At 40.6% G+C, this 13,845-nt stretch overlaps 1 protein-coding gene across 1 annotated transcript; it reads left to right on the plus strand.

Moving 5' to 3' along the window:
* Positions 1-1,077: 1,077 nt before the first annotated feature.
* ftsj1 (FtsJ RNA 2'-O-methyltransferase 1) lies at positions 1,078-13,626 on the plus strand. Its single transcript, XM_034126774.1, has 11 exons — positions 1,078-1,119; positions 1,840-1,969; positions 3,307-3,376; positions 3,477-3,588; positions 4,872-4,950; positions 5,037-5,089; positions 5,354-5,407; positions 9,242-9,344; positions 10,467-10,550; positions 11,519-11,622; positions 12,971-13,626. Exons 2-11 carry the CDS (start codon positions 1,849-1,851, stop codon positions 13,145-13,147), a joined length of 957 nt encoding a protein of 318 aa, XP_033982665.1. The 5' UTR covers positions 1,078-1,119; positions 1,840-1,848; the 3' UTR covers positions 13,148-13,626.
* The last annotated feature ends 219 nt before the right edge of the window (positions 13,627-13,845 follow it).

The raw sequence follows: 13,845 nt of genomic DNA on the forward strand, positions 1-13,845 counted from the left end.
TACATATATTATTTTGCCTCAAACCGTTATTCTATTGATACAGTGAGTCACTAATAGAGAAACACCAGTTATTTATTTAATACAAATAATCCAAGGAGACAAATTGTCATTAATTAAATTTGTCTTTGAGTAACTTCTACTAAATAATTGTTCAGTAGTTTTTATTGTTGAAAGTCTGTTTTCTTCTAATAGACGTTGGCTTTATACCCTTTTAATATATGTCTTAAGTGCGAACGGTGCCCAAAACGTGCAAATTAATCAATTCAAATAGTGTCCTCTTCAATCAATCCAGTTCATCCACCAACAGTTAGAAGACAAGTACTTATGTGTATTCATATGTACATATGTATATGGGAAATGCAACACCCCGATAGTCTATCTAAAGTCTGGGAATAAGGGCACAGTCACTGTACAGATAGTATTTAACATATACGTTGCTCAGTACGTCTAGAAATGGAAAAGTTCCACGTTTTAAATATAATACTGTAACATTTACAGCTTACAAAACAGCTAATACTAATCAAAGACCGTTAACACTAACTTATCATACCAGTAACAGTTGTTTTAATAGAATAGAATAGAATTGGGAGGGATGAAACCCTCTTTAATGATCACACATGCAGAGCACACAGCACACACAGTGAAATTTGGCCTCTGCATTTAACCCATCCTAGTACCAGGAGTCTAGTACTAGGAGCAGTGGGCAGCTATTGTACATTTTAACAAATCCAAGAAACTGTCTCTTATATATTTTCCTTTTCTTATTGTTTCTGCTTTAATCCAGAAAAGTATCAGTCTTTTTCCTGGACCAATATTCAATTATAATTTCAATGAAATTCCTTTGAGTGGTGAGTTTGTTTATAGCTAAGTTGTATTATAGAACTGCAGCGACACCGTGTGGCCGCTACTGAGAATACATTCACCTGGAGACACTGGACAGGAAATACACATTTTTATAATGGAATATAATGAAATTATTGATTTAAAAAAATACCTGTGTCCAATATTCTAGAGTTGGTTTTTAAAATTGGCTAAATCATTTTTTGAACAGGCGTTTTTGCGACAGCTATCGGCAGAGGTCCTTCCATCGTCAACACCGGAACAACACGTGAACAGAAGGTAAAACAGCAGCTAATGGTTCATAAAACATGAATAAACTAGATTAAATGTGAGTGTTTTTCATGTAATAACGTGTATTTATTCAACCCAAAGACACATAGAGACCTAACTTTAGACTGAATGTTTTTACAGTCCGGAAAATATGTAGTTTCTTGTGCACTCGTCGCCAAACTCCGTTTAATTAGTTAATAAAAACAGGTCAAACTATGTTTTAAAAGACAAGCGTGTTAATTAAATGTGGATTAAATACAAGTTTACATTTAATAAGAGGTGCCCTTCGATTCGGCTTATATAAAATATACAAAAAAGTGATACTTTTCTTAGTTGGTTTATACTTTTAATATATTATCCTATGTATTTCTGCTACTGTAGTCCATATTTCTGTTGCTGTAGTATATTGGTCTTTTATAGAACAAAGTATCTATCTATCTGGGTAATTTTGGAACTACTTTTTGCATTAAAAAACCCCAATAACAATCGCTCATATTAATTGACTTAAAAAATATCATAAGAAGAATAATTCAGCAGGTGTTACTCATGTGTCTGTGAGTGGTTCCACTGAGAGAAACCAGTCATGTGTCACTATATTATATTGTGTTTCACTGTTGGAGGAGCCTGTGACCTACGCATTTCATTGTCATAACTACACTGTAGCGATGTACACATGACAATAAAAGCCTTGAAACTTGAATCACTGGTCGTGTGTGTTTTTCCCATCAGAGGGTCAGGATGGGTCGCTCCTCAAAAGACAAGCGGGATATTTACTATCGCCTGGCCAAAGAGGAGGGCTGGAGAGCGAGGAGCGCCTTCAAGCTGCTGCAGCTGGACCAGGAGTTCAACTTGTTCACAGGTGAGACCCACACCCAGAGATGACACAAGTACACACATCCTTTACTCAAGTAGAAGTACAGATACTCGTGTTTAAAAAGACTCTGGTAACAGTAGAAGTACTTCTTTACTCAAGTCAAAGTAAAGAAGTATGGGCTTTGAAATGTACTTCAGTAAAAAGTACCCATAACTTCCAGCTGTTTTAAAGAGTACCTGACCTCCCTTTATATTAATAGAACAATAATGTCATTGTTAGCTAATGAATGTTTCCATGCTGAACAACGGCAACATGACAACGTTTTCATTGGTCCCTCTTCTTTAGAGAAGACCAGGAAATTATGGATACACGGATCGTGTTCAAATCAATAGGCACGCAATGACTCTAAATAATAATGATCACGCCACACATTCAAACTAAAGTAACCAGCCTGTTTGGAAAATATAAGAAGTAGAAAGTACAGGTATTAGTGTTCAACATGTAAGAAGTAGAAAGTTCAGGTATTTGGGTTCAACATGTAAGAAGTAGAAAGTACAGGTATTTGTGTTCAACATGTAAGAAGTAGAAAGTACAGGTATTTGTGTTCAAAATGTAAGAAGTAGAAAGTTCAGGTATTTGTGATCAACATGTAAGAAGTAGAAAGTACAGGTATTTGTGTTCAAAATGTAAGAAGTAGAAAGTACAGGTATTTGTGTTCAAAATGTAAGAAGTAGAAAGTACAGGTATTTGTGTTCAAAATGTAAGAAGTAGAAAGTTCAGGTATTTGTGATCAACATGTAAGAAGTAGAAAGTACAGGTATTTGTGATCAAAATGTAAGAAGTCAAAGTAAAAAATCATCAGGAAAATAAGTAGTGGAGTAAAGTACTGATACCAGAAAGATGTACTTAAGTACAGTAACAAAGTATTTGTTCTCCACTACTTCCCACCTCTGCCCACACCTGAGGAGGGGCTTCAGACAACTTTAATACAGTTATATCATATTGTGTTAACAGAACATTGGCCCTTCAATAGTGTTTTTATTTGTCCGACAGTTTCTAGATTTTTTTACACGGTCATCTGTATATTCTTCTTACTTGAGAAGTTTATATTTCAGAATAGTATATTTCTACTCTTTTAATTTGTTATTATGTGCAATGCCTTGTTTTGTTTCATGCTGCTGCAACAAAATAATCGTATCTTATATTATACCTATTTATAGTTATAAATGGGTATAAACGAGCCTTGTAATTGTCCGGTTCTTGCTCTTTGGGATGTTCTGCACTCCTCTGGTACACATCCAAGTGTCTGCCTGACTGTATTTTAGTTCTGTCTTTTATTAATGAGTTGTCGAGATTAATTTATTCCTATATTTTTCTTTCAGGAGTGAACAGAGCGGTGGATCTGTGTGCGGCTCCTGGCAGCTGGAGTCAGGTCCTCAGTCGGAAACTCAGGTTTTTATCTTTTTATTTTAAAACAGCCAACAGATTGATATTACGTTAAATGATTCTTAACAATACTGTTCCTATTTTATTGTTTTGATTTTCAACTCAGAGGGCTGGAGGAGAAAGGGGAGAAGGTCGAGGAGGTGAAGATCGTGGCGGTGGACCTGCAGGCCATGGCTCCTCTGCCGGGAGTCACCCAGATCCAGGGAGACATCACCAAGGTGAGGAAACGATGAATAAAACACCAAGTTGGGGTTTTACGTTCCTTGAGGGGATTGGATCATTCGTACGGTACCTACATGCACCTTTTCCTGTTTTATATGTGATCTGTGTCTGGAAATATGACCCAGATCAGAAGTAGGACTAGTTCTGCACCCAAATATCCGAATATCCGTTCGTTGGAGTATTATTCGGGTTTCAATTTCGTTATTCGGATATTCGTATTTATTTATTTTTTTCGTTTTTTTGAAAATTGAATTTATTGAAATCTCCAATATCAACGTAAGAGCTTGTGCCTCTTCGGGGGGTGCTAACACTTAACCATACACTTTATCGTTTACTTTCTCCGTCTTTATATGTAGATATGACTTTTCTCCGTTAATCTCCGTCACGTTGTTTCCATAGCAACAACAACTTTCTGTCAACAGCGCTAGCTCTCCTTCGAAATAAAAGCATGTCCATAAAAAATAGGAGGCCAAGAAATCACACTTAAGACATATACAACTGCAACGAAAGTAACAAACAACAATGCAATATCCTTTTCAATTTCAAAGAACACAAATCGGGTTAGACATTAACAAATAACTATAAAACAACAATACTGTAGAATAACAAAATAAATGCAGTGAATAAACCGAAATACACCCCCCCCCCCCCCGCGCGGGCCGAATATCCGAATATTCGCTGCTGATTACTACCGAATATCCGGAGCCTGAAAAATGGTATTCGGGACAGCCCTACAATCAACTAGCTCTGCATAACAGATTTCTAGGTTCCTGAGGAGATGGGAATTGTGTTATTTGTTCATGAGAAGGGTTTTTAAGAGGATCTGGTACAACTCAAGTAAAATGCTATGTCGTTACCTCCTTGAATTTGTGCATTTTCACCATATAGTGCCCCCTCCTTTTTCCTTTTTACAGTTCAGATACGGTCGAGCTTGTCCATGAGGTCTGGATTGTAGCTGGTGTCCATGTTCTCCACCCTTTTCTCAGTTTCGTTCATCGTTTGCATGTAAAAACCTCAACCTGCTCAGGAATAAAACCCACAAAGTAGTAACTCAATAGTCTTGATAAACAACTCTGAATAACAGTCCACAAAAAGTACAACCAGGATTTGTGAAAGCATCTTTGACATCACTTTTGCGACACTTACGGTGACTGGATAGGTCATGTAGTTGATGTTTTAATGACCTACATCCCTCCTGGTTTGTTAAAGACGAGAAGAAGTGCGTTGATGTGTCACATGACCTCCTCCTTCTTCTTCTTCTTCTTCTTCTTCTTCTTAGGTGTCCACAGCTCAGGAGATCATCCGTCACTTTGAGGGTCAGCCGGCTGATCTGGTGGTGTGTGACGGAGCTCCAGACGGTGAGACGCCGCTCACTTCCTGTCTGTCCAAACCTGTCCTTAAGTCTCTCCTGTCCTCCTGTCAACTTCCTGTTCTGTATCCATAGTAACCGGTCTCCATGACGTGGACGAGTACATCCAGGCTCAGCTCCTATTGGCCGTGAGTACGCTCAACGGTTTACTGATAACTCCTTTTGAAAAAAACATTTTGTATTATTATTTAATTTTTTTATTCTATTCTGTCATTATCTTTACCCTTGTGTGAATCCTGTTTTTAACTCTGACCCTGTTGCTGCTATAAACGCCTGCATTTCTCTGAAGGGGATACATAAAGTTCCATCTTATCTTATCTTACACAGGTGTGTTTGTTTTCACCTGTTCCTCTGTGATGTCACACTGACCCCTCTTCCTGTTTGTCTCTCAGGCTCTGAACATCACATCTCACGTCCTGAAACCTGGAGGGACGTTTGTGGCCAAGGTGAGTCTAACATTTAATCAAAGATTCTGTACATTTTCTATTCATAACTCACTCTTAAACTTGAAGCTGCAGCCTGTTAGCTTAGCTTAGCACAAAGACTGGAAACAGAGGGAAACTGCTAGCCTGGTCCACCATCTCTAAAGCTCCCTAAAAATTGATAAATGTTGTGTTTTTGTCCAAAAAGCTAAATCATTGGACACAAATGGTTACTCTCGTTTATTCCCACAGGGTAATTATTCCAGGCAGTGGTTCATTTATTTGCTGTTGGCGCTGTATGGCACGTCTTCTTAACATAAAGCGAGGGAGAGACTGTTGTGATTTCTCCCACTGTCAAAAATAACCATTTAACCCTTTCTTAAAAGAGGCCCTGCTGTGCTCTTTGGGGGTTTTCTGGTTCAGGTTCAGGTTATTTATTTGTACCCGTAGGTAGATTTTGTTTGCAGAGAAAAAGACAAGGGATCCATCCTGACACTAAAAACAACAGACACATCTCTAATAAAAGGACTAGTCAAAAGTACAAGCATACCCTGCTCAACCAAATCTCAAAATATTTCAGAAACATTTTAAGAAGAAAAACACTAGTACAAACATGGACATTCAAAAATCACAATTAAATAAATACAAATAGACGCGCCTATCATGTGTTCATTTGTGCAATAGCTGCCGGGATAAAACTGTTTTTATACCGCTTCGTTCTACTCCTTGGGACGACTAACCTCCGGCCCGAAGGAAGAAGCTTGAATTCTGAGTGCAGAGGGTGGGAGTCATCGTCTATCTGGATAACCACTGTAACTGCCTGAGGTACAGGGTCTGCAGGTTTAGCTGTAACTGCCTGAGGTACAGGGTCTCCGGGTTTAGCTGTAACTGCCTGAGGTACAGGGTCTCCGGGTTTAGCTGTAACTGCCTGAGGTACAGGGTCTCCGGGTTTAGCTGTAACTGCCTGAGGTACAGGGTCTCCGGGTTTAGCTGTAACTGCCTGAGGTACAGGGTCTCCGGGTTTAGCTGTAACTGCCTGAGGTACAGGGTCTCCGGGTTTAGCTGTAACTGCCTGAGGTACAGGGTCTCCGGGTTTAGCTGTAACTGCCTGAGGTACAGGGTCTCCGGGTTTAGCTGTAACTGCCTGAGGTACAGGGTCTCCGGGTTTAGCTGTAACTGCCTGAGGTACAGGGTCTCCGGGTTTAGCTGTAACTGCCTGAGGTACAGGGTCTCCGGGTTAGCTGTAACTGCCTGAGGTACAGGGTCTGCGGGTTTAGCTGTAACTGCCTGAGGTACAGGGTCTCCGGGTTAGCTGTAACTGCCTGAGGTACAGGGTCTCCGGGTTTAGCTGTAACTGCCTGAGGTACAGGGTCTCCGGGTTTAGCTGTAACTGCCTGAGGTACAGGGTCTCCGGGTTTAGCTGTAACTGCCTGAGGTACAGGGTCTGCAGGTTTAGCTGTAACTGCCTGAGGTACAGGGTCTGCAGGTTTAGCTGTAACTGCCTGAGGTACAGGGTCTCCAGGTTTAGCTGTAACTGCCTGAGGTACAGGGTCTGCAGGTTTAGCTGTAACTGCCTGAGGTACAGGGTCTCCAGGTTTAGCTGTAACTGCCTGAGGTACAGGGTCTCCAGGTTTAGCTGTAACTGCCTGAGGTACAGGGTCTGCAGGTTTAGCTGTAACTGCCTGAGGTACAGGGTCTCCAGGTTTAGCTGTAACTGCCTGAGGTACAGGGTCTGCAGGTTTAGCTGTAAACTGCCTGAGGTACAGGGTCTCCAGGTTTAGCTGTAACTGCCTGAGGTACAGGGTCTCCAGGTTTAGCTGTAACTGCCTGAGGTACAGGGTCTCCAGGTTTAGCTGTAACTGCCTGAGGTACAGGGTCTCCAGGTTTAGCTGTAACTGCCTGAGGTACAGGGTCTCCAGGTTTAGCTGTAACTGCCTGAGGTACAGGGTCTCCAGGTTTAGCTGTCACTGCCTGAGGTACAGGGTCTGCAGGTTTAGTTGTAACTGCCTGAGGTACAGGGTCTGCAGGTTTAGCTGTCACTGCCTGAGGTACAGGGTCTGCAGGTTTAGCTGTAACTGCCTGAGGTACAGGGTCTCCAGGTTTAGCTGTAACTGCCTGAGGTACAGGGTCTGCAGGTTTAGCTGTAACTGCCTGAGGTACAGGGTCTCCGGGTTTAGCTGTAACTGCCTGAGGTACAGGGTCTGCGGGTTTAGCTGTAACTGCCTGAGGTACAGGGTCTCCAGGTTTATCACTGCCTGATGTACAGGGTCTGCAGGTTTAGCTGTCACTGCCTGAGGTACAGGGTCTGCAGGTTTAGCTGTAACTGCCTGAGGTACAGGGTCTCCGGGTTTAGCTGTGGCTCACCAATCAGTCTGCTGGACCACTTTACGATCTGACTCAGAGAGTTTCTGCTCTTTAAAGTCAGGTTCCCAAACCATGACATTAGTGAAAAAGACAGAATTGACTCGATAAAAGCACGATAAAACATGATCATCATGGTTTTGTCACTGTTAAAATGGGACAGTTTCCTAAGACAGTACAAACGCTGGTGCCCCCTTTTGCACACAGCTTCACAGTTTGGATCAGAGCTACATTTTGAGTCAATAATTGTCCCGAGATATTTGTATGATTGCACAAATTCTACTTTCTGATTCTGGATTGTTAAGACTTCCTGTATGTGGGGATGTCTTCTAAAATCAATGATCATGTCCTTGGTTTTGCTTATGTTCAGTTGTAGAACAAATGGTCTGCAAAGATTAAAATCCTGAGTAGGGATGTCCCGATCACCTTTTTTTGCTCCCGATCCGATTCCGATCATTTGATTTTGACAATCTGCCGATACCGATTTTTCCCGATCCGATCTTTATGCAATGCATTAAGAGAAAAAAAAGGTAACAGATAACGGCTGTTCATCCAACGCGATGAATTCAGCTATCTTGGCTGTTATGTTCTGTTCTGGGGCAGTTTCTCTTTCCTTTTAAAAGTCTCTGAAAGTGTCGGTTGTTTCAGTGCCGTTACCTGAGTGGGCGCTGTGTACTCGTCGTGTTGTTGTTGGTGTTTGTATTAGATTGGTCGTGTTGAACGTAGCTCTGTTCTTTCCACCACGCGGAACCTCCACCTTGCAAACATTGCATCTGGCTGTTACACTGCCTTCGCTTTCAATTTTATAATACGTCCAAACTCCTGACATTTTCTCTGTCCCGACTCCCGAGTCACCAGCTGAACGTAGCCTCTCGTTAGCTTACTGCTACTATTAGACACTGCGCCCTGCCCACTCTGTTGCCAGATTTGAGAGAAATAAGCAACCAGGTCTATGAAAACAAGCCCAAAAGAAGCAACACATACATGATGTTGTGTAATTTTAAACCAAAACTAAGGCCTCAGGATGACTTTAAGACGTGAACATGGTCATTTTTGTTTTGTAACATTAAATAAAATAATACAAATATTTTATAAAAAATTCCCGATCCCCGATTTTTTTCTCCCGATTCCGATCTTTTGAAAATCACGTGATCGGCTCCGATCCCCGATCACGTGATCGGATCGGGACATCTCTAATCCCGAGTGTTACACAGTGATGTCACCATGTTCTGGAAGTAAACAAAGGAGTCCAATGGAGGCGTTTCAGGCTGGGGAGAGGGAGGGAGTGTGTGGGAGAGAAACACAGGGGTTTTAGCCTTTGCAGACCATTTGCACTAAAACCTATATGACACAAAGGGAAAACCCCAAAAGCTAAATAGGGCCCTTTAATGCTTGAAGTGTTTTTGTAAAACGTGCTACATAATTGAACGTGCCTTCCTTCCTGTTTTTAAGCGGCGTCAAACTGTGTTGACTCCTCCTCATGCTCCTGTGTTTCAGATTTTCAGAGGTAAAGACGTGACTCTGCTGTACTCCCAGCTCAAGCTCTTCTTCGGTGGTGTGACCTGCGCCAAGCCCCGCAGCAGCAGGAACTCCAGCATCGGTGAGCGACCAATCACAAGCCTCTAGTTATTGTTTAACAGCTGGGACTTATGAGCACAAACGTCACATATGCTCACGTCATTTTTAATTTTTAAATATATTTTGTACATCTCTGTGTTTTATTTATTTAGTTAAGAGACATTCCTCATTCTTTGGTTATTTATTAATGTTGTTTTAGCTTTTCTATATAATAATTAGTCCTGAAATTCAGGTTTAAGATTGTAAAAAATAACAATTTTTCATTTAATTTGGTAGTTTCAGTGTTTTGAAATATATAATTCTGACATAATTAACTTTTGCATAGACTTGTTTTGTAGATAAACTGATTTTCTGGGCGACGTGTTATTTATTTTTTACTTTTCTCAGAATAAAAACCATATTCCTTAAAGTGGACCTATCATGCTATATTTGAATAATATAGTGTAGGACCATACCTATATAAGGCATATTTATACATTTTTTTTTCAAAATACCAAACAGATCATGCATTTTAGCCATGCCTCATTTTGCTCAATTTGAAAAATGTTAGCTCTGTTTTTGCAAGGGCAGATTCTGTGAGCAACAGCACCATCTACAGGCCTGGCATATGTATTACAGCGTCTCCAGCGCTTTAGAACGGCAATGTCGTGGCTGTCTCCTCCTGATTGGTGGAGTTGGCCCAATAGCCGTAGCGCCACTGTCCTGACGTCAGGACAGTGTTCAAATCTGGATCAGTTTTTATCAGATCCGTTGCAGCCCCTTTTTTAGAGATTTGGGTATGGAGGAAAATAGAGAGGGTTGTGTTTTCTGACACTTGGTGAGTTCCCTGGAACACCGGGGACACATATTCATGTATAAAAGACGTACAAAAGTGCATTTTGCATGATAGGTCCCCTTTAAATTACCTCACATTTAATTAACTAATAGAGAAGCGCATTACACACTCCTCACTGTGTGTGTGTGTGTGTGTGTGTGTGTGTGTGTGTGTGTGTGTGTGTGTGTGTGTGTGTGTGTGTGTGTGTGTGTGTGTGTGTGTGTGTGTGTGTGTGTGTGTGTGTGTGTGTGTGTGTGTGTGTGTGTGTGTGTGTGTGTGTGTGTGTGTGTGTGTGTGTGTGTGTGTGTGTGTGTGTGTGTGTGTGTGCAGAGGCCTTCGTCGTGTGTCAGAATTACTCTCCTCCTGAAGGCTACGTCCCCAACATGTCCAACCCTCTGCTGGATCACGCCTACGGTAACTACCTGCCTCTCTTTTCCGCTTGTATATGTGATCTGTGTCTGGAAATAGGACACACATTTTCTACAATCAACTAGTTCTGCATAACAGCTTTCTAAGTGTGACCCTTAATGTTTGACAATATAATCAAAAGACCAAGATTTGACGCTGCTGTCACAGTCGAATCCGTCAGTAAAACGTGTATAAAATGACGGATCATTCCATTTGGGCTATATGGGGGTGTTGAGTGGCTTGAGATACAGGCTGTTTTGATATGAGCATCAGCATATTTATAACACTGTTGATACATCTGAAAATAACGCATGTGCTTTTACTGAATCTTCTGAGTGCGTGTGTGAATAAATCCCCCTGTAGACCGAGTTGGACTATTCTCATTTTTGCGACCATCGGAGCAGCATGTAGCTTTAGAAAATACACATGAGAGCACTAAACATATTCTTAAATAATGAACAATTCTCTGTTAAACTCAGCAGGTTGCAAGTTAGACAAATGAATTGAAACAATCAAATTTACTTTTGTAGCACTTAAAAAAGAAGCTAAATTAAATGTTTTTTTGTTTTTTTTATAATGAAAGCCGTGTTTCATGGTCATATCCCTAAATATGTTTTGCACATTTCGGCACAGCTTTCCACTTTAAAATATAAAACACTGTACCATGTATTTGAGTTTCTTTTGTATATTTGAGTCTGGTGTAAATACATCTCTTTCGTCTAATGCCAAATCGTTTTTTAAATCTTCTGACCTTCTCTAACTACTTATATTCTTAAGTTGTTGCACCATCACACACTAAAGCAAATGCCTTGTATGTGTAAAACGTACCTGGCAATAAACCCGATTCTAATTCTGATTTTGTTGTTTGTATTTTCAAAAGGTTACACACCTGTGTAGATCTCTGTTTTTTAATAGTCAAACTGGATCAGATTTGAGTTTGTGTTCCTGAGTGTGTTCTGCTCTCCCTCCCTCAGACGTGGACTTCAACCAGCTGGAGGGTCCGAACCGCGTCATCGTTCCCTTCCTGGCGTGCGGCGACCTCAGCGCCTTCGACTCCGACCGGACGTACCCTCTGCAGGTGAGGAAACACGGGGTTACCTTTACTGAGGGAAGCTGAGGGGTCCCACGATGTAATAATTAGACTGAAGCGCTCCTTTGTGCACCAGTTAATACTCAAATTAAATACAGAGGTCAATCTACTTATTTATCTAAGTAGTTATCACCGCAATAAAACGTATTTTGTAATTTTGTCTTAATTTAATTTCATATTCTGTTCTTGTACATATTCTATTGACATGTATATAGACTTTTTGCACAATTTTGTATTTTTGTATTTTATTATATATGTTGCATTGTTGGAGAAGCTCAGGTCAGAAGATTTTCATGTCTACACTGTGGCTAATGTGCATATGACAATAAAACCTTTGAATCTTGAATGTACGTTAGAGCAGTGCTTCTCAAAGTGTGGTCCGCGGACCACTCCGTGAGCGCCCCCTAGTAGTCCGTGAGTATATTGGTAAAATTTCACATTTGAAATAAATAAATAAATTCGAGTTTTCCGCACTCTCGCAGGAATATCTCCGCAATGGAGCGAGCTTAAGTTTCACTTTCGATTGCATGATATAGCCCAGCGCATCACCTTCCTCACATATTTTGCCATGCCTTGTTTGTCCCATTTTCAGGCGATTTGTAATCTGTTCTAGAAAAACTATGTGATTTTGGATATTTGTGGAGTTAGGTGGTCCGCGAGTGTTTTTTTATTTTAAGTGGTCCTTGGTATGAAAAAGTTTGAGAAACACTGCGTTAGAGGGTCTTTGAGCTTGTTTTCTCTTCAGTGATCGTGATGTTATGTGAAATGCTAGTTTTCCTTGTATCGTGTCTTAATATTTCTCCTTGTTTGATGTTGAAATGAAGCTGCTGTACTGCGAGAATAATTTCAGACTTGATCTTGACTTTAGGAGCCATATGTTAAAATGTATACTTTGTTATATTATGTGAATTATTTGAACATATTTCTTTGTTTTTGGTATTATTATATCAGTTATTTAAACCAGCAAAATTGACGTCATAGCCGACTGCAGCTGCTGGTAATTAGAAGGAAAAATAATCACGGAGCAAAATCTTGTTTTTGCTTGATTAAAGGTCACCTATTATGCAAAATCCACTTGTTCATGTCTCTTCTACATCAACATGTGTCCCCTCTGTGTAAAGTAACAGACAGAGAATCAGCACTTTTGAAACAGGGCTGAAACAGAGGGGATTATGGGATGCTGCAATGATCTGTTTGGTGTTTCAGCCAATCAGAGACATGTTCTGTATATATCTGAGACCTATAATATATTGATGAAAAACAGTATAATAGGGGACCTTTTAAAGCATTATTGTATTGTACCGTAATCCCAATCTCTCACCTGTTGTTTCTTCAGCTGGACTCTGGTAAACAGTACGAGTACACCCCCCCCACGCAGCCCCCGATCTGCCCCCCCTACCAGCAGGCCTGCCACCTCCGAAAAAACAACCTGCTGTCCAGAGAGGATGCCAAACGTCCCGACCAGAACCAGGACGAGACGGGTCCAACAGCCGAGTCCAACTCATCCGTCTGACAGCTGCTGATCTGTGGGGAAAGTTACACAGCTTTTAAATGGAACAGTTTGATATTATGAGATAGTGTCTTCTTTTCTGTCTGACAAGAAGATAGACATTTGTTTCATTTCCGTCCATTACAGAGGCCCAAGCATGTTTAGCTTAGCATAAAGACTGCTAGCCATTCCCTGCATCCAGTCTTTGTGCTAAGCTAGGCTAAACATGCGCAGGACTGTTTGCTGTACTTGGTATTTTTAAAGTCCTGGGAGTACGTGTTTACCACATTTGTCAGATTTTATGTTCCAGTATCTTTGGACAAATCTTTCATCCACCATGGTTGAGGAACTATAAGCATTTTGTATTTTAACAATAAAGTCATTTCTTTGAGGCGAACCAACATGGTGGTATTTTCAGTGTTATTAAACCCTGCATTATGTTCTTTGTCTGTCATGCAATTCTTCATGCTTTTCTAAATAAAACAGCCCTGCCTAATGCCTAAGCACACATTTCATCATCCAGTTCATCCCTTAGTAATAAACTACATAAGTACAGTAATTGGAGAGTGTAGGAATACTCTGTTACAAGTAAAAGTCCTGCATACAAAATGTATCTCAAGTAAAAGTTACAATGTTTTGGGATCTAAATATACTTAAAGTACCAAACGTAAAAGTAGTCAGTGCACGGCTGTGGTCCATTTCAGGATAACATGATATGTTTT

Source organism: Trematomus bernacchii, unplaced genomic scaffold, assembly GCF_902827165.1.
Source record: "Trematomus bernacchii unplaced genomic scaffold, fTreBer1.1, whole genome shotgun sequence".
In the NCBI taxonomy this organism is placed as follows: Eukaryota; Metazoa; Chordata; class Actinopteri; order Perciformes; family Nototheniidae; genus Trematomus; species Trematomus bernacchii.